This window comes from Ptychodera flava, chromosome 7 (genome assembly GCF_041260155.1).
Source record: "Ptychodera flava strain L36383 chromosome 7, AS_Pfla_20210202, whole genome shotgun sequence".
In the NCBI taxonomy this organism is placed as follows: Eukaryota; Metazoa; Hemichordata; class Enteropneusta; family Ptychoderidae; genus Ptychodera; species Ptychodera flava.
In genome coordinates, this window is record NC_091934.1 from 14,886,442 (window position 1) to 14,907,065 (window position 20,624).

The 20,624-nt window shown below is 40.1% G+C and overlaps 1 protein-coding gene across 1 annotated transcript in view; it reads left to right on the top strand.

Moving 5' to 3' along the window:
- The window catches only part of LOC139136848 (adipolin-like), a 35,436-nt gene extending 18,642 nt beyond the window's left edge, over positions 1-16,794 (top strand). The window contains 8 exon segments of the mRNA XM_070704682.1: positions 10,904-11,023; positions 12,100-12,211; positions 12,791-12,831; positions 13,886-13,958; positions 13,961-14,055; positions 14,440-14,648; positions 15,260-15,338; positions 15,742-16,794. Coding sequence (XP_070560783.1) covers positions 10,904-11,023; positions 12,100-12,211; positions 12,791-12,831; positions 13,886-13,958; positions 13,961-14,055; positions 14,440-14,648; positions 15,260-15,338; positions 15,742-15,840 — 828 coding nt within the window. The 3' untranslated portion in view covers positions 15,841-16,794.
- The last annotated feature ends 3,830 nt before the right edge of the window (positions 16,795-20,624 follow it).

Below are 20,624 nucleotides of genomic sequence, written 5' to 3' on the forward strand. Positions count from 1 at the left end.
AACTCACTAACTTCATTCAAAAAATCCACACAATGCACCCAACGTTTAAGTTTTCATACGAAAACTCAACACAAGAAATTACATTCCTAGATGTAGTAGTTTTCAAAGGTGCAAGATACCACAAAGAAAATATCCTCGACATCAAAACACATACTAAACCAACAGACACATTCCAATTTCTACATAGAGAATCTTGTCACCCGACAGCAACATTTAATGGCTTTATCAAAGGTGAAATCCTTAGATACGCTCGCACTTGAAACAACAATGACGACTTTACTAAAAAAGTCGCTTTCTTTAGAAACAAACTACTCGACAGAGAATACAAAAACAATGAAATCACGAATATAACAGAAAAAATAAACCACAGTATTCGTAATACACTAACAAACTGTACAAGTACACGTACAGAAGCAACAAACAAACTCATCTTCAGTACAGCATCTTAAGGGAAGTCTTTTGAAACATTTGGCTGAACCGGAGAAGGACTCAACACTAAGGAATCTATTCCCAGAATCACCAATCATTGCTTACAAGAGAAACAAAAACCTAAAAGACACACTAGTCAAAACACAATTTACAGAAGTAAAGAAACAAAAACCAAACAAACCAGACCACCAAACGGACTCACAACGAGACCCAAACATTGATATTCTTGCCTAGCTATTCGAAGAGCAAGACCACTAAAATACATTAAAATAAATTTTCACAAACACAAACTAACGAAAGAATCTACATTGCGACTGATGAGAAACCACACTCGGGTTTCGAAACGCAAGCGTCAAAGGGCCACTCATCAACTTTGTAACACCATAGGTCCGGCTGCGTCTCGCCATAAGCTTTCCCCACACAAACAAAACATTACCGTACACACTAATCCAAACTTCCCTACAAATATCCGAGGCGAAACAAACATTTTCATTAACACAAACAATCGGATAAGAATGTAGGAACACATTTTTGAAACGAATCAAACAAAACTCGACACAAAAACATTTTGGATAGTTAGGTGGGGAGCCTCTTTCACACTTTTTACAATCGCCATAAGCTTTCCCCACACAAACAAAACATTACCGTACACACTAATCCAAACTTCCCTACAAATATCCGAGGTGAAACAAACATTTTCATTAACACAAAAAATCGGATAAGAATATAGGAACACATTTTTGAAAACGAATTAAACACAAACTCGACACAAAAACATTTTGGATAGTTAGGTGGGGAGCCTCTCACACTTTTTACATTTTTTCTTGAACGTGATCGCATTTCTCATATGTTACGGAAAACACGCTTGCACAAGCAGTCGCTATTGTTGTTTAATGACGTCATGAAATCACGCGTGATTTAAAACTTTTCCCAGCCAATCTCGCGGGATTTGTTTTCAAGGTCCAAAAAAAAGTTTAGGGTCGGGGGTTGAACTAGGGTAGGTCGGGTTACCGGAAACACACAATTTTTTTTTTAGGCCTAAACGGGCAACAAGAATGAGTTCACAAAAGAATTCGATAGCGTACGGTACAGACACCGCATTTGCCACATCAATTTTCCACTTTATTACGAGTAATTTCAATGCAAAATATTTATGAAAAATATTCATTTGGTATTTCGTGGCAAAAAGTTCCGTAAGCGAAATCAGAAACGTGTATTTTTATGTGAAAGTTGAATTTGTATGCTGCCCGAATACACAGCTAGCGATCAGAACCGTATGACATTTGTCGCCAACAAGCCCACGTACTGATGTAGGTATGCGAAAATTGACCGCTATCGTATGTCGCCATATGTACCCCACCGTTTGCAGAATTGGTTTCGTTTTTTATTTCAAAATGAAGTTCATGACTGTGACAGTGACAGTGGACGAAAAACGATAAAAGTGATTGTGAATTTGTCGCTGTCGTGTCATTGCGATAGTAGTCGCCATCATCATCATCATCATCATCATCATCATCATCATCATCATCATCATCCACCCCATCGTCATTAATAAAAGGACAAAACTATTCCGAACGTGCACTTTTACCGATTAAAAAGCACCGACCACTAAATTTCGCCGGTAAGAATGTACAGATGACGGCCCAAAGGTGTGTGTGGACAAACTGTCTCGAGCTTCCGTTTGCAAGTTGTCTTCAGGCTTAGAGACGAATGATTGCGTAATCAAAGCCAAACTAGAACTCGCGGAATTTTCGGAATGCCAAAAGTACGTCAAGTTCGGGAATTTAATCAACTTACAACAATGTACATTAATCAAAGTCTGAGCATGGTCGTCATTTTAGAGAAAGGGTTTCTACAAATGCATGCATCTATTTCATTTTTTTTATTTTCATTGTAGTTATTTTGATCACGCATTTATTCATCAATCCAGTGGACGAACTACTTCAACGGTCTTTCACCTTGAACGCTTGAAGAATCACCCGGTTGTCTGTTTACGTAACGATTTTGGTACTTACTAGCGCTTCGACAGTGCGTAAAACGAAAAACGCTGTCAGATCGATGTTTCGCCCAAGAGACGGGTGGAGATAAAAGGATGTACACATTGTAAGATTGTTGACTTTTGATAAAGTCCTATTTACATCGCCCCCTGAGCCGGACAGTGAACTATATTAGATCATGAACGTTCTAGCATTGGCTCAAATTTCATATCGCGAATGGAATATTTTGACGCGTAAGTTTTAGCGTCAAGAATAACACGGCAAAATGTTACATATCGACGGTAAGAAATAGGAAAAACCGAGACCACGCTGCATTTTTCGCAGGTTTATTTTAGACCTCGTGACTTTACTGAACAAATCCCTGTTATCAGAACACGCGTTACACAAAACAATTCGGGAGATAGCACTTGCTTCAAAGCATATCTGCAATTTCCCGCAATCAGAAAACTATTTGTTTTGAACATCTGGCATTCTCTCTCAAAATGTCGGTGACAGCACTTGCGACCTACAATCACCATAGCAACCGGCTTGAAATAGCACAAATATTTAATATTGTCAATTTTTAGGAAAAAACCCACAACTTTAGATGAAAGCTATATTGAACTTTTGTCAGTTACGGTTTTAATCATCGCGTTGTTGAGATACAATTCTTTATGTTGTAAATGACACGTATCATAAATCGAGATAGCTTATAAGTTATTTTGAAAGTTAGGAGATATTAGCTGTTACACATATATCATGAGTAATTAACTTTGAAGCAATATTCGTCGCGTTTCAGCCTAGTGCGCATGACTGTAATGGATGGACCATTGGTTTTAATAGAGGCAAACCCATGGGCGCTCGGCGTATCCGTCGTGGTATACGCAAAAAAGGGCCTGGCTTGCGTATACCACTCGGGGCAGTCCGAGCGCCTGTGGGAAGATATGCCGAGCTGGATCGTCCATGTAGCCGACACGAACACGAAGTGTCTGTTACCGGCTACCAAAAACTATGAGAAATAGTAAAGAATGAGCTACAAAATAACTATCAGTTTTAAGTTGCAGGTAGAATAAGTCTGTGCCTTTGTAAAAAATACTATAAAAATAGTCGAAAGTGAAGAACCAGCTGAAAGTTAGGTGAGGAGACCTTGACCGCATATCATTTGCATCTCATTGTCGGCTACATGGACTGTGTGCCGAGCTGGGAGTCTGAAAAATGCCTCCCTGGCAACTCTTATATTCATGTATCCCTGACTGGAAGCCAAAAGTATGTGGAATTCTGGCAAAGTGTAGGCACACTGTTTCTGCTCCAGAATAAAGTCAATATCTTGGAACAGTGTCTTCGTGCTGACTAGATCTAAGGTCAATCGGTCTTTAACGAACATTTTTCCTCTGTACATACAACCAGCAGAAACTAGAGGAAAGACAGAACTCTGTTCATATTCAGATAAAAATTGCGGAGAGGGCGATTCTCGTGCCAAAATTTACATGTTCTGTTACCTTTTTTTAGCATTCGTAGAGTAAACGGTCACCTGGGCGTCGACCTCTATCGCCATGACATACTTCAGGGATGGACTATGACATCTTTAAGGGGGGCGTTGTCAGAATGCCACCATGCACTTGATTGCGAGATCCAAGATTCTGGCATAGTGTGCGTTCTTTTTTTCTAGCAGTCGGCTGTTTTTCCAAGCAATTGTCGTTTGAATATTTCATTTGCAAACGCTGACTAGCTGCGCAGACCTTTTAGCAAATACTAGCTCTGCACAGACTCCCACCCCCATTATTGGTAGCCCTGTCCCAAGATACATTAAGGTAGAACGCACCGGGGACAGACATTCGGACTCTCAAACTTTTACAATTCTCTTCTGATATACCACATGTGGGGGTTCATTTTAAAGCTCTCGGTGAAAGAAAACTTTTAACCGGCTTAGTTTTTCGAAATTCGAACATTTTTATTTTTCTCCATAGAGTTAACACAGGGATGGCGACCATTTTGAATTTCTAATATCGGTACATCTTGGGTAATTTGTTTCTCTAGTACCAAAATTTGCACGGTGACCCCCTATTTTTATTCTTGATTTTGAAAGAGAATAATTGAACGATTCCTTGAGGAAAGTTAGAGCAAAAGTTTAAGTCTTTCACTTTCGAGGTGCATACTACCTTAATTGTCAACTCCTGGCCATGGTCCCTCCCTAAAACAAAGAAAGATTGACTCCTCGCTATTGACTACTGCCGGACTCTGCAACCTTGTATTGGGTCAGTCAGAGAGGCAGCGATTTTAGTGGGAACCCGGAAAACATTCCGACACCAGAATGGCGGTATTGACCTGAAAGCGAAGCCGCCACTACCAGATTTGACAAAGCCCAATAACTTGCGACAAGCAATAGCTTTCAATGCAAAACGCAGCCGTGAAAAACAGTCGAGCAGTATGCAATACGGCACAGGTGCCTGGGTTGCCGGAGTACATGCATAGAGAGAGATCTCTCTCTGTGCATGTACACCGGCGACCCAGGCACCTGTGCAATACGGTATCGTACAACGCGTGGAGTTTCCACCGCATGTCTGGACAGGACGTAAGGTACATTAATTGGCATGATCAGTTCAAAACTTCCTGGTCGAATATTAAAAATTCTGCCAGTCAAATAATTTTGATCAGAGCGACCGCTACGAGAATTGAGTGAGAAATGGGAACCACAAACCATCGGTTGCAACCCGTGCATTTTCAAAAGAGGCGTCGACAATGGCTTTTTCTCTTCAAACAACACGGGTCACACTGCTCGATTGTCCTTCGCTCTTAGTCCTCCCGGTCATCCCAGCCAAAAACAGTGTTGAGCCTACGGCCTAAGCCCATGATCGTTTCAATCCTGTTTGCTTATCAATTCGCGTTCCAGGCGATATCAACATTTAAAACGTTAAGCCCGCGGTCATGTTCCCAGTCGGTTGCACTGAAGTGCGGAGTTAGTGTTTGGGAGCCACCCAGGCCACACAGGCCACCAGCCACTCACTGTTGCCTTGTGTTTGTAAACACCGTGCCGATCCAATCGGGCCGACGAACAGGTGAGTGGTTGGTTATACGACTCGCTCGTGCCAAGATTAGCAACAAGCTTAACTAGCAGACCGTATCAGTAACCCTAGCCATAAATTGAAAACTTACACGGCGTACAATAGCCAAAAATAGAAAAAATAAAGTTACAAACAAATGGCGGCAAAACGAAGTCAAATGAGGATGTGATCGACATAGAAACCCCAAGGAATACATGTATGTCAGCAAGGCTCGATATCACAACACAGACAACACAGCGAAATGCTGTATTTAAGCCCACTTAGCTGTGATATTTGATGCATTTAGGCAGCATTCACAAACACCTTTGGAGAGGGGGCAGGAGAATTGACGGGATACTTGAAAATTTCAAGGGTATGTGGGGGGCAATTGAAAGGATTTGGGGACTCAAGGGGGGCCTTGAAACAAAAGTGTCTCTGATTGATATGGAATATGTGTCGGGTTGTCAATTTAAGCTATAATGTTTGGCTAATTCTTCGGGTGGTTTGGTTTTGTGTATCCACTGCAGTTTCTTGTTCTACTTCCTGAAGCGTAATGAAAAGTCCAGCACAGCTACATATGTGTACAGTTAACATTGTATTAATAATAATAAGTACTGATAATTTCATTGTCTTCTTTTGACCTGATGTTCACTTAACCTTGTATAACATCATGTATCGATTGTTTGGCATACGATCTCGGCCTGACTATTGTACCGACTAGCTTCTTGCTTTGTACCCTATGGCTTATTCGAACAAGCTACAGTATTTGACGTGTAAAGCCAGCCTTGATGCACACACTTTTAAGCCAAGAAGGGGAAAAATCATCCTGCCAACCTTAAAATTAGTGGCTGCCTTAAATATTTTTAATTTAGTTTTCAGTAGTAGAGGAGAAAGAGTATATAATTTGTTGTATTGTAACCACGGAGGCAAAAGGAGACCGTGTCGTCACTAATTCAAGAAATATTCCAATTAGGTCTTTTTTTGATTGATTTATTTAGCACTTAAAAAATAACCATACAGTACAAACAAGAAAAAAGACAAAGACAGAAGTGCTGGGATAACACAGAAAAGTTAAAAACTTATTTCCACTGTGGTCCCACGAAAAATAAAATCACAAGCAAATCGGCACGACACAATTAATAAAAAACAAAATCATTTTGCTCACGTTGAATCATTGATTCATAAAAATACTTCTTTAACTTTCTTTTAAACAGAGAATTTGAAGTTATACTCTGTATATTTCTTGGAACTTTGTTCCATTCAACACTAGCTGTATATACAAAACTATTCTGATAAAACCGAGCCCCACCTTGAATAAAAAATAGAATAGGGTCCGGATCTCGTTCTATGGACATGACTGTTAAAAACAAATTATCAGACAAATATTTCGGTGCTAATCCTAATGTAAGTCTATGAACATGATTGAGTTTTATATATGCGACTCTGTGGCTAACAGGTAGCCATCCCATTTGTTTGGTGTGCTCTTGCTGACATACCAAGAGCAAACCGTATAACTTTATTTGGGAAGTTTGAAGTTTTGTTTGCTTTTTAAAGTCAAGGCACTATACCAGTAAGAGCTTGCATAATCAAAATGGCATTGTGTCAAACAGTTAGCCAACAGTTTTCTCGTATGAAAATCTAAAAACTTCTTATTACGATATAAAAACTTGAGACGAGAACATGTCTTTTTAATAACCTTAGATGCTACTGTTTCACTAGACAAGGATTGATCCAAGTCAGTACCAAGATATTGCACACACTGTTTTGCATCGATGTTGACATCCCCACACAGAACCTGCATTTCCGAACACTGTTTTAGGTCAGCAATCCTCATGAGGTCAGCAATCCTCATGAGTACAAGTGACAAAAAGTTCAAACAGATCGAAATCCGAACACCTTCCCATCTTTATCATGTCCATCAGACACCGATTTGAAATTCTGCTCGCGTTCATAACGAGATGCGCAATAGAAAATCTGACGAGTCCGTGTGCTCAGCAATTGGAACTTGTCAAAATCACTCACAATACCACAAACAAACTTTTTGTTTCAGACCTGTTTTCAGACTTACAAACTTTCATAGCCGAAGAACGAATTTTCAAGTTGTTCTAATTTTCAATGACTCAAGCCCTCTCAGAGTTCTGTAAGAGTAAGCGCTTAATGAAGACATAGCTGATATTTTATAATTGCAAAATTTTCCATGACAAAATTGTTACCATTACCCGTTTCACCGACGGGTGTGCTATAACATGTTGCAGACCTATGTCAGTGCATGGACTCCCTAAATGTATTTTAGTGTTAACATCTGTACAAATCAACAGACATGCGTCGTATGTAAAAGAAATTACAAACAAACGAATACGAAAATGTCTGAAAAGTACATATCTTTGTTAATGGGTACAGCAAATTTTGTGGGTTTGAAATTGTGACTCACCTCACTATACGAATTTTTGTTTTTTTATTTCATCATACTACAAATTTTGTGCTCGACACTGACTAAATAAACAACAATATGTTTTCCCAACAATTGCACTAAACAGTAAAACAAAGTGCCATTCATTTAATTCTCGGGATACTTTCATCCGGCTCGTTGAATTTCGAGTCTTTTTTTTGTTGCCAAAGTTATTATTGTCCGGAACACCCTGTGTATGCTAATTCTTTCGATTGCCAAATGTGAGATCGATGAGCAAATCAAGGTCAAGTGCGGTCAATACATTTCCTTTTGACGTCAGTTGACAACTAGAAGAATCCGAGTCAATTTTATTGTCACTCTAGTAGTTGTTTTTCTTTTACTTCACGAGAACGGTCGCTGTCCAAAATCGACTTTGTCTTTAGCTTTCGTTGAACTTCCTCCTTGATTAATCGTCAGTACAAAATAAACAGAGAAAGTTAATATCTAATGAAGCCGTAGTAAAAGTAGAATAGTGTCTAGCATTTCCTGAGAAAAGTTTCAAGAATGCAGCGATCAAAATTCTTCACTTGCATCGCTTGTAACAAGGTATGCCCAGTTTTTTTTTCTTATTCGGTCAATTAACGACCATAAAACGCCGTATGGGAGTGAGTTGCATGCCGTAAGAGGGTGACAAAGGTCAAAATAACAATTTCCTGCCCGTAGCGATCCTATGTCCCCGGTTTATGGTTGACGACAGGCTGTGTTCTATGTCACCGTCGAAGTTGTAGATTAAAGGCGACTTTTGAGAAGTACCACGCTTACAACATGCAGCTATCCAATCTTTTACGCTTGATATTGAATGGCCATATTGAATAATGACTCTCTGTCAGAGCCAGGTGTGGTTGCGTTCAGTTTACAACGTTCTTTTCGTCTCCTAGAGTGTTTACCGACCGATTTTCGCCGATGAAAATCACGTGACCTGATAGTTGCACCTCTTCATTCACGCTGATTGGATGTCTATATGTTCAGATTGGCTCGTTCAGCCGAGTTGGCGATCCTATACATTGACTGTGTCGAATACAGAGGGATTAATATAATGGGTTAGTGGTCATCAAGTCTGAAGGTTTTCATGACATTGACTTTACAGAATATAATCACTTATGTTTGAGTTCGCCAGCTGAAAATAACAGGAAATTTACTCTCTTTATACGAGTTTTGATGAAAAAAACTTTGATAAACCGCGGAAGACGAACCTCCTTCTACTGTTACTCAACCTCAATCCGTTCTCGCTCTAGAAAAACAGCATGGCAGTATAGGGAAAGTAGCTGGAACTGTTGATAGCATTTTCGTTATTTTTGTCCGATGAAATGGACGATGGGCAACAAAATTTCAGGCTTGCCAACGAGACACAATGTGTACAATACGCCGAGAATGTTATTATTGTTGACGAAAGTATAAAATGCACTTAACAACAATAAGGTCAGGTTGTGCCGTGCTGCAAATAGAAAAATACGTATTACGACATGAACAGAGCTAGAAGCTTTTCTTACAGAGATAACGAAGACATCGGAAAGTATTTCTAAGTTACAGCCGGTGAAATTTACAACGGTGTGATGTGCCGTCAAAGACATCGGTCGGTTGGATGTGAAATAAACAGTGAAAACGGACATTCATGGGTGATGCAGAGGTGCGGCTGCAAGACGTGCTGTGCGACTCAGCGCAGAATCGATGTCACACATGCACACAGCGACTCGGCAGGCAAATTCAGGTCACAAAGTAGTCGCCACTCGTCTGGGTTTCACGGCGTCAAGGCACACATTCTGGTTTTTGTCACAGTTTCTTAAAAGGAAGCCAGGGTGAAGTATTTATTTTTCGCGTGCAGTCATTTCGGCCGACCAGCCCACTGACCATAACTCCGGGGTTGTTATCGTTCACACTGTCACATTGTCGAACTTGTACGCCCCCGGTTTTCCCCTTGCTTCGCGTAACTTGCGCGAGCACGCCACCTGCATTGTTCGCTGCGTGCTTTTTGGGTTAAGATATATGAGAGAGAGAGAGAGAGAGAGAGAGAGAGAGAGAGAGAGAGAGAGAGAGAGAGAGAGAGAGAGAGATAACCGGTTCTTCGGGTGGTCATATTCTTGCACTCTATATGACCCGGTAATCTTATGGACTTGTGCAAACGGACATAAAAGTTTATGTGGAAAAGTTCATAGTGCTTTTCAATAGGACAATCGCCTCGGCCATCGAGGGCAGTGAGTAATACGATAGCCGAATGCTCATCACCGCCGAACAAGTAGTGTACATAACACAAGGGTCTCTGGCTATGAGCAAAGCTACATGTCTACCAGAAGTGTTTCCGCAATTACTGATCGCCAATTGATTGCGCCTGAGGGCTCTCCTGGGACCGATACTGTTATGTCAAAATTAGTGTCAACTGAATCGAGGTCAAGGACAGCTTCTGAGAATCCTTTGGGGCAATTTATGTCGTATACAAGCTTGCTTTATAATAGAGAGCGTTCGTGTTTCAACCCTAGCCGTAGGCTTTTGCATGCATATATTAAGGTCGGTATTAACTGCTCGAGAGCTGAATCTCTCCGCTATTATGAACGCTTTTAGTGAGATGACAATTTGTTAGGGTGAAATATTGTGCAACATACTGTACTAACATCACGGCTGCAACGAGACCCTTCATCAAGCAAATGTGACGCGACCCCCAGCCTCGGCCGACATCGAGAAAGATGTAACTTGCGCAAGCACACAATTTATTGCCTGTGCTATACATACACTCTGTTCGCGTCGTGAAAATCTGCCATCTTGTGTAGAAACCATTCTGTACGCGGAAATGCAAACATGCTCTGCACGGCGCCAATTTTCATCGCAACACTATGCATGGTGAAGTCTTTATGTCAAAGTGATTGTGACTCTCTACCACACACCGAGATAGCTCCGGGTCAGCAAAAGCCACAGAACTTCCAACAAAATATACATGCACGCAATGATGACTCGGAGCAGTCATCCATTTTGGCCTCTCTGTACGATTAACACAGCCTTCGATCAATCTTTTACAGTCATTTGACGTGGATGTGCGGTTTGTAGACCCGGCTCGAAGCTGGCAACAATTTCTTGAAAATGGCAACAAGAAAGTGCCACGAAAGTCGTCTAAGAGAGAACGGGACCGCCGAATACTGGTAATTGAACTTTCTCCACGATTGGCGCCCTCACATGGGGACGCCGGGAGACGTTAGACACGGTATCACCATGCGAGGGCGCATTCCAATTTGCTTTTGTCTTCATATTTCAGTCGAAAATTGATTCCAGACGAACTTGGCTTGACTTTGTACGACACCACGACAGAACGAACGACAGGAGAAAGGCCGACAAAGAGAAAAAGAAGTCAAGACCACGTAATAGGCTGGTAAATGCGAGACAAAATTCAGTTTGAACTTTTATCATGAACACATTTGTCAAAGCTAACACATTATCAAACCTGTAACGTATGGAATATCTTTCTGCGTCCTTCATGTTTTTCACACAATCGAGTTGACATTCATACCATCTATAGAACAGTTGACTAACTAATATATCCCATCAGATAATTTTGAGAGATAAGTCCGCCCTCTCTGCATCAATCAATCGATCAATACTTACACAAATACTTATACTCTCTGGCACCGATCTGACCGATGAATAACCACTAAAATACCACCCACGGTGTACCTATTTCATCGATTACGACCTTAGTAACAACAGAAACCCACCATCGCGCCATTCCACGTCAGAAAATTGTCAGGCATCAATTTGAAACTGGAAGAAACTGGAACGAGAGTGTCCCTTCATTTACCTGTGTCAGAGAGAGAGAGAGAGAGAGAGAGAGAGAGAGAGAGAGGACAGAGAGAGAGACAGAGAGACAGACAGAGAGAACAGAGAGAGAGCCTCCAGGAATAAAATAACACTCAGATCGAGTATGGCTGTATGGTAAAGCAATGTTTTGGCCACTTGTGCACTAAATTTCCGTATTGGCTTCACTAATCGTTCCTAACAGGGATATGACATGGGCGTCAACAACCCCCTCCCAACCTTCAACGGTAACTCGCCTTTCTCCTTTCCATCCGCAATCACTCTGACAAGCATATTCCGACTTGCCCACTAACAGTCAACTCATCAATGCACGGACTGACAGACACACACACACACACACCTGCTTCACCAAAAACGCCCCTATTCTGCCGTTACAAATCATGACTGTATCTTGATCTCTCCACAGCACGGAGCGACTGGTCCCCCAGGTCCGCCGGGGCCTAGAGGTCCTCCGGGTCCCGCAGGGGCAGAGATCACAAAGGAAGAAATGATGGTAGAGTTTAAGAAGATGGTAAAAGGTAAGATACTGTAAATAGTGTTGAATTCAATGGATTTTAAATATTCTTATTACCCAACCATACCCATGCTGTGTACAAGCGCCCTGTGATACTGATCGCTGGATCGTACCAAAATGTTTTGTTGTGTAGAGTTAAAATAAGAGCAAGTCGTCAACGCATAATTATCATCGATATCTGTCTCTTACGTCATCACGGGAAATCAGGATCTTAATATATCTAACTTGAGGATGCTAAGTATCTGTCCGGAGATTTGCACTACATTTCTTTGGTTGATTCCTTAGGGCACAGTATCTAAATTCCCTCATATGTTGTTTCAGCTTGATTCGCTCGAGGGATTTGTTCTCCAACATTTGAATCTAGAGTAGAGCAGAATGAATAGAATAGAATAGAATAGAATAGAATAGAATAGAATAGAATAGAATAGAATAGAATAGAATGGAATAACAAGTTATTCGTCATTGAATACTTTTTTCTCCATTCGCTAAACCAAATCGGTAGAATCGCAGGTCAGAACAAAACACATCCGTTGCCTTGAAAATATCACAATATAACAAACTCTTTCCCTTCTTTGTTCAACAGAGGCGGCCGAAAGGAGAGCAGAAAGAATAATTGCACAACAAGTAAGATACGAATTCATCTGGCTGTTAAGGAATTATGCGTCTCGAAAGTGAAAACCTTAAACTTTTGCTGAAACTTTCTTTAAGGAATCTTTCAACCATTCACTTTCAAAATCAAGAATAAAAATCTGGGGTCACCATGCAAAGTTTGGTACTAGAGAAACAAATAACCCAAGATTTACCGATATTACAAATTCAAAATGGCCTCCATCCCTGTGTTAACTCGATGGAGAAAATAAAATTTCGAATTTCGAAAAACTAAGCCGGTGAAAAGTTTTCTCACACCAAGAGCTTTAAAATGAACCCCCACAAAAGGTAGATCAGAAAAGAATTGTAAAAGTTTTAGAGTCCGAATATCTGTCCCCGAGGCGCGTTCTACCTTAAATGCCAATTTTATAAACGAGTGTTATATTAATTAAAGAGAAAATAGCTGTGTCTGTTTTATAATATTTTCATTAGTTTTTGTCACATGAGCATTTGCACATTTTCTTGTTGTTTGAACTACGAAGTGTTTTGAGCTTTCATAGCCATCCTATTGTGTAGAGTATGCAAATTTAATGTTTTTGTTGATAACTGAGTTGTAATCCGGAACGAAATTCAGTTGAAAACACTTACATTGGACAGGACAGAGACAACACGTGTTCTTAAGTGGAGTACAGCTTGGGTATCTCTACATTAGAGTAAAGCTACACACCGTGCTTTACAAACAGAACGTTGAAATAATTAGGATTACAGCAAGTGGAACTTTTACAAATCCAGATATATAGCTGTTGTTCGGTCGTTTCACGATGTGAATAAAATGATTAAAGGGGCAGGTTTTTTATCAACTTGATCTCCGTGCAAAATTGACTAACTGTGCAGAGCTTTTACAGGAGAACAAAGGGACTTAAATCACAGAAACAGTTCAATGTTAATAACCACTAATGCGAGAAGCAGGGTTTGAGGACTGCCCCTTTAACTGCCCGCACACTTTGCGAACTAATGGTGAAGGGAAACTGAATTGATTATAAGAAAAAAGTACCTCCTGCGAACTATCTCCACTCTTTCGTATTTCCAGTGCCCCGGCTGTCTGACGCCGATTACGACGAGAAATGGCACTCAGGAAGCTTACTACGATTGGGACGATATCGAAGTATTCCTAGGATCCCAGCGGCTTTCCACTGTAAACTCCACAACAACATCGACATTGCCAGGAAAAGTCTCAAGGAGCTGAGCAATTTTCAAATGGTAAGTCCGTCTCCAGACTTAGAAAGTTCATCGTCAATTTTAAAAGGGAATTCTTCACTGGCTAGACTCTGGCAAAATCTGTTAATCATTTTACAATTTAGAATCGCATTTAACTAATGATGTAAGTAATTTCTAACAAAAGCTGAAAATATGCAATATTTACCTGCCTCCTTCATATACCCACGCTCACCAGAGCCCTGTATAATGGTGATGTCTGAAATGATAGTCAGATGATGTTGCCCACTAGATACTTTCAAATGGATGACCTGAAAGAAAGACTGAACAAAGATTTGTGAAATCAGAAAGACGCAGACTATCCATGTCAAAAATGCCAAAATAAAAATACGTATCTGTAAATTTTATTTATCCATGGGTTTCTTGCAGCCATTTGCGGGAGGTGCGTTCAGGCGAGGTCAAGGGTTAGATGTAAAGTCAGGGAGGTTCATGGCACCAAGAACAGCGATTTACCAGTTTTCAGCAAATTTGCATTTGGTTCACCCGCTTCCAAAGCAAAGCAAAGAGGGACGACAGCTACGCAGCAGAGACAACGTTAGAGTTCTTATTTGCATAAATTCACTCTGCCAGAGACACACGTGAGTACTCATTTTCGTCACTTCCTGTTAAACCCGTCCTGTAATATGGTGACCGCCATCTTGTAAATTGAGCCAGAAAAACACGTATTATTGGCTTTCGCACCCGAGGGAAATTTTCACGACAAATGCAAGGTATGTCCCGGATGTATGTACATTCAGGAAAGCAGTGAACGTACTAGTTTTCTCAACTAGAAGGAAGAATAAACCGGATATAGTTGGAGATGGTCTTCGATAATTTTAAAGGAAGAGTGTCGTAGGGTGTCTGCTTGTGCTCTCTTGCTGTGGTGATGGATGTAAAAGCAAAGCAAATGTGAAGCAAATCCAGCGTTCAATGCATGTTCATACTTCATTAGTTTTGTAGCTTTCCAGTCCACTGTAAGACTTTATCATTAAAATAAAGTTTGGTTGTGCACCTTCGCTTATATATGAAGCCACTTCGGCCGCGGTGGCCAGTTTCAGTATAGCCGCCATGTTAAAATTTTGGATATGCACAAAGGATGTTGGGATATGTTGTGCATCGCAACATACCGTATGTATGGGTCCCATACGCACAACCGCAGACGGGACGACCCCTCTCTTTAAATGTTTTGTTTTGTATTGCCGAATTACAGGTCGCTGGAATTTATCTCAGGGCTTGAGAGCAACAGCAGGGTCTTCACAGTAAACGTGAATGGCTTGCTTCAGTTGGAGGTGAGTGATTTCATTTTTTTCAAGTTCGGTGGGTATTTCCGAAAAGCTCTAAAGGTATACAGCCACCTGTAATCTAAATATGCCCAGATATGGTCAAAGGGGCGTTCCTTGGTATTCAAAATGCCCATGCGAGGGCGCTGTTTTTAAAAGCGGCCACCCGCTTAAAATCTGTGATTGGTTAGATTTTCTCTTTCCATGGTAACTGTAGCAAAATTAGGACAGGTGACAGTACACCTGTAAAATATATATATATATATATATATATATATATATATATATATATATATATATATATATATATATATATATATATATATATATATATATATTTCATCTCCTTGCTCAGCAGTAAGTCTTCTTATTCGAAAGTCCCGCATCACTGGAATATGTTTATTTATTACAGTCAGGACAATATGCGTCAGTGTACGTTGACAACAGTTCGAAGAGAGACATATCAGTTCAAAGCGGATCCGACTTCACAGGAAGCATGGTTGGCGTGTGAATTTACATCAGGGGGTTGAACTTTGCAAGGAAGGATGTGCATCCGTATAAATGCACATTGGAATAATAGCTTGACCCACTTGACTAGGAGAAGAAATGTAGTTCACAAACTCCAGAGAGGAGCTCACCAATTTGGTTCGCCACAACGACGGACCACGTGATCGGCCACCTGTTATTTAGCTTGAACTGTGAGGACACCGGAAGCAAACCTCTGCTCATGCGCAGTGAACTGAGTGCATGGATTCTAATATCATCTTGGCCGTCGCCATATTGTATTATAGTTTTAGAAAAAAAGTTTATTATGTAAAGTTATTATGGTTACCTCATCGAGAAAAAACTTTTATTGTATTGTTTATATGAGAAATATTTGCATGTTTACAATTCATTTGGAACTCAGGATAAGTTTTTCGTGTTTTAATTTGAACGACACTTTTAATATTCTTTTCGTAATTATATTGTACATAAATTTATAAACTAAAATATTGAAAGCTAAAGATACAACACATATAGTCATTTGTCATGGTTATGTTGAAGTCAAGTTCAATATTTTATTCTTGAACATTATATAATCGATGTAGAAGTTAAATTATTCTCAATTTTGCGGACGATACAAACATTAGCGTGTAATGTTTTTATCAGGTGGATTTTGTCCACCCCTGTTGTGTATTGTTTGCGTGTCGCAAGCACAACAAGTATGTTTACGTAAATTGTGACAATAATGCCACGTAGTACCCACAATGTGTGCACGTCACTGCACCGTGTAAAGCAACTGAAGTAATCTGGTGAATGTCTATGAAAATGTGAAATATGTGAATTTCGTTTTTTTGCTGTCCACGTCCATTTGTTTAAAAGTGAGATTGGGACGCAAGGCAGAATCATGAATGTTGTTTTTCAATTCGAATGATTATTCATAATCATAGATGAAATAATAAAGATGAAATATTTCGGTGATAAATATCGAACGAACATTTCCGAATTTTTTGGTGATATGAAGTCGATGAGGTATTCAGTGAAGAAGTTACACGTGAGAGGCTGTCAACGTCCAGGTTCATTTCGTTGTCGATCACTTGAGGTGAATAATTTCTCCCTAAGTGAAACCAAGATGGTTTTGCTCAGAATGCTGCAATAGGATCGGAACAATTGCATTGCGAGGTCTAAGCTGATCTAGAATGATTACATTGATTGACACAAGGCAAAATAATTGATACATGGTCAGTATATTTGCGTATATGGACGTATATGGAACACTACATTAACGGTATATGTGAGCTATATCTCTGTCTATGGAACATATCAATGCGTTGATATACATAACGTGTATCTATGCAGAACAGGAGTGTACGTAACGTAGATATTTACAGACAAAGTATGCACTGTACTTGTGCATTTTGATTTGTATACGTACTTGTATACAAATCTCAGGAATCGGTATATGTGTATACAGTATAGTTTGTCTTATATCAAGCATTTTGCTAGGTGTGAGTGGCTGATTATTAATTAATTACGGAGGAATGTGTGTGCGTTCTTCAATGCCGTGCACTGAGCCTACCAGTCAACGTCCAGGGTAAGTTTTTTTTCTTGAGCAGTCAGGAAGGGTGTCGTCATCTACAGTACCACGGCAGTCCCAAAAAGACAGGTGTCAACTGAACACCGCCTCTGCTTTTGTTGTTGACAGTTAAGCCAACGCCGCTGTCTTTCATCGCGAACAGGTGGCAGCCTCTTGTGAATCTGTCAATGACGGTTGGAAAGGGTATGCAGGACTGGTTCAAGTAGCTTAGATTGTGGCGGGGGCATCGCCACCCACGTTTTCTTTTTTTCTTTCTTTGCAAAATAGATGCCGGGGAGAGGAGGGCAGAACAATTGAAAAGACGACAAGAATGGCGATTGTGTTTCTTCACTGACTTTGCTTTTGGATGTGAACGTTAGCTAATTGCATTATGCCTTGTGTGTTGACAACTAAAGCGGTAGGCGGGGATGACTTTGTCCGTTAATGAACCTAGGGTCTAATTACGCGCAATCACCAAGTCGCAATGGTCGATGGGAGAAGTCCGTGATTACGTCATCAATGGTCATCCACAAGGGTGTTAGCTTGGTGAATGGTCGCTGGCTCTGTTATCTTCAATACATCTGACTTATAAACGACTCATTAAACCTGAATAATTGAAACGCTTAGGAGTGGACAATTGGTCTTTGGCTACGGGTGTTGGAATTGCCTCTAGCAGCGTCCCTTTTCGTTCCGTCTCTCCTCGTCGCTTTGGTAAGCTCCATTGTCGAGTTGGCCTGGCCCACTGTAGCTGCTCTTTCAATCCCAAGTTTTACGTAATATACAGCGGAAGTTGGAAGGACCCCGACCTCACTAACCACACTTTATCCCCCTTCCCCTAGAAAAATACATCGGCATGTCTTAATTGTCACATCGCAAGACTGTTACATACTGTATCGTTGTTTACAGTCATATTTGTTTCCCATGTCCCTATTTACACATCGTGTAATCTGCAAACATGCACAGAATCTCAGTAACGTAAAACAAAACTATTTCTTCAACAGTTTGTCGATGTGATTAATCTGTAAATAAACAATGGCTTAAGATGTGAAAAGTAAAAGGTATTTTCAGTCGTATAGTTTTCTAAATATGTCTCAGGCGAGGTTTTCACGTTGAACGGTATTTTCAGTCGGATAGTTTTCTAAATATGTCTCCGGCGAGGTTTTCACGTTGAACATCTTCATGGAAAGTTGTCAGGTTCCTCTATCTTTTCCATGATGTGTCCGGGGAATTCAGTATCGATGGAAAACAAAAGACGTCAGCATCCTTATAATCCTTTTGTCATCCAAAACAATCCAATTTCCTGTAATTGCCAAGTAAGGCTGCGTTCACAAAAAAAATCAGTGAGGGGGCTGGAGGAATTCAAAGGGGATTCGAAAATTGTGGGGGTAGTAGTGAGGGGACGACTTGAACGTTTTGTCTGCCTATAAGGGGGGACCTGAAATATTTTTTGGTACTTTTACTTTCAATGATTCAAAAGTTTGGTGAGTAATTCAATGAAAATTTAATGACATTTTAATGCCATCCAATTGCTTTAATGTTAGTATAATTAAACAAGATCTAGAACCACCTTGTCGCATTTCATTACTTTTCCCCTGTTTGGAAAATATCTAAAACTGTATGAATTTTCCCAAGAAAACAAACACAAGGCCTAGTATCGGGGCAGAAGCTACAACTGTTGATAATTTTTTCAATATTTCTGTGTAACATATTAAATTCAGTTTCCTGCTGTCTCCCTACAACACGATGCAACACAATATTTAGTTTGTCGACAAAAGCCTTCATATACATAAATACATGTATTGGGTGATAATTGAATTAGAGTCCAGACTGAACGTAATTTGTCAATGATACTTATGCGCGGTACTTTTTCATAGGCTGTGTTAGCAAGCTGAATACTGGACAGTTCAACATATTGTAGGGAGTAGAACAAGAGCAAAGTCGTATAAACTGAACAAAACTATTGTCAAAATTATCAAAGTCAATACAGCTACTGCCCTGCTACTGCCTAAGGGTCACTGTCACTGCATACCGGCAGTGATAGAGATAGCTCTTACTATAAAGTAGCTGAAGAAGAGTTCTGGTCATGTGACGCTCATGACAGTGAAACATACTTATACACAAGATCAGGCCAGAGGGTAACACGTGGAAGACTGGGCGACTTGAAACTTGTCGGGGATTTTTGAATTCTAGCAGAGAATAATGAAATATTAAAGAAAAGAGATTGGGTCACCATGCTTGATTTTCTAAATTTTCACATTCTTATCGTAAAACAACACAATTTTTTGTAAAACTGCATAGTAAAGACTCTAATTTAAATTAATAAAAATTGTGACTAAATGGAATTATTTTAATTTTACCAAATTTGCCATTATTACACCAAAAATTTAGAGATTAAAAAAGCTTATTTAATGGAATATTTTAACCTTCTAGTATTGTCAATTTTGTACAACTTTTATAAGTAGCATCTAATGTAGCCAGGAATTTACAATTTGCATACTCTTTCATGATCGTCACTTTGTGTGTTTTTCAGCAGGTACCATCGACCTGGCCAAAGTTGGATTAACTCAAGTCGGCTTAGACTGATAAATCAAAAAGTCACAGATGAATTGAACAATTAATCAATTTGAGAACTTGCTTTAGGGGTATGGCTCTACAAACTGCCAATAACAGGCAGTGTTGAACATCTGCGACCAGAACTGACAGTACATGTTTATATTTCCTTTGCGTGCATCTCTAATAAATATGCGGCTATATGATACTTGTTGGGGGGGGGGGGGGCTTGAAAAATTTTGAGAATATTGAGGGGGATCTGAAAAAAATAAGATTGCAATCGCGATTCCTCCAGTCCCCCTCCTCTCCTAACCGTTCTTTTTAACGCAGCCTGAGCACACGTATAGCATCAGGCATCGGACGGTGAGGGCGCCCTTCATATTTATCCAGCAAGATGTGACAAAAGAACGCGCGAAGCGAACGAAAGGTAGTAGTCTGCTGTGTCATTGTGTACTGCAGACGACGTAGTGCTTTCTATGTATTTATTTCTATTCTATTTATAGTCAGAATCGGAAACATGCAGTTCTTTACACCAACTGGTATGATATTTGATATGGTGTTATGAAAGATACTGAGTCTGTGGCAAAATTTACTGGAATGTGCTAGCGAACGACTGGTTAGCCGTAGACAGTGACTTCAAGTCTACTGAAGCTCTGATTCAAAATTCTGTGCACAAACTACTTAATTGG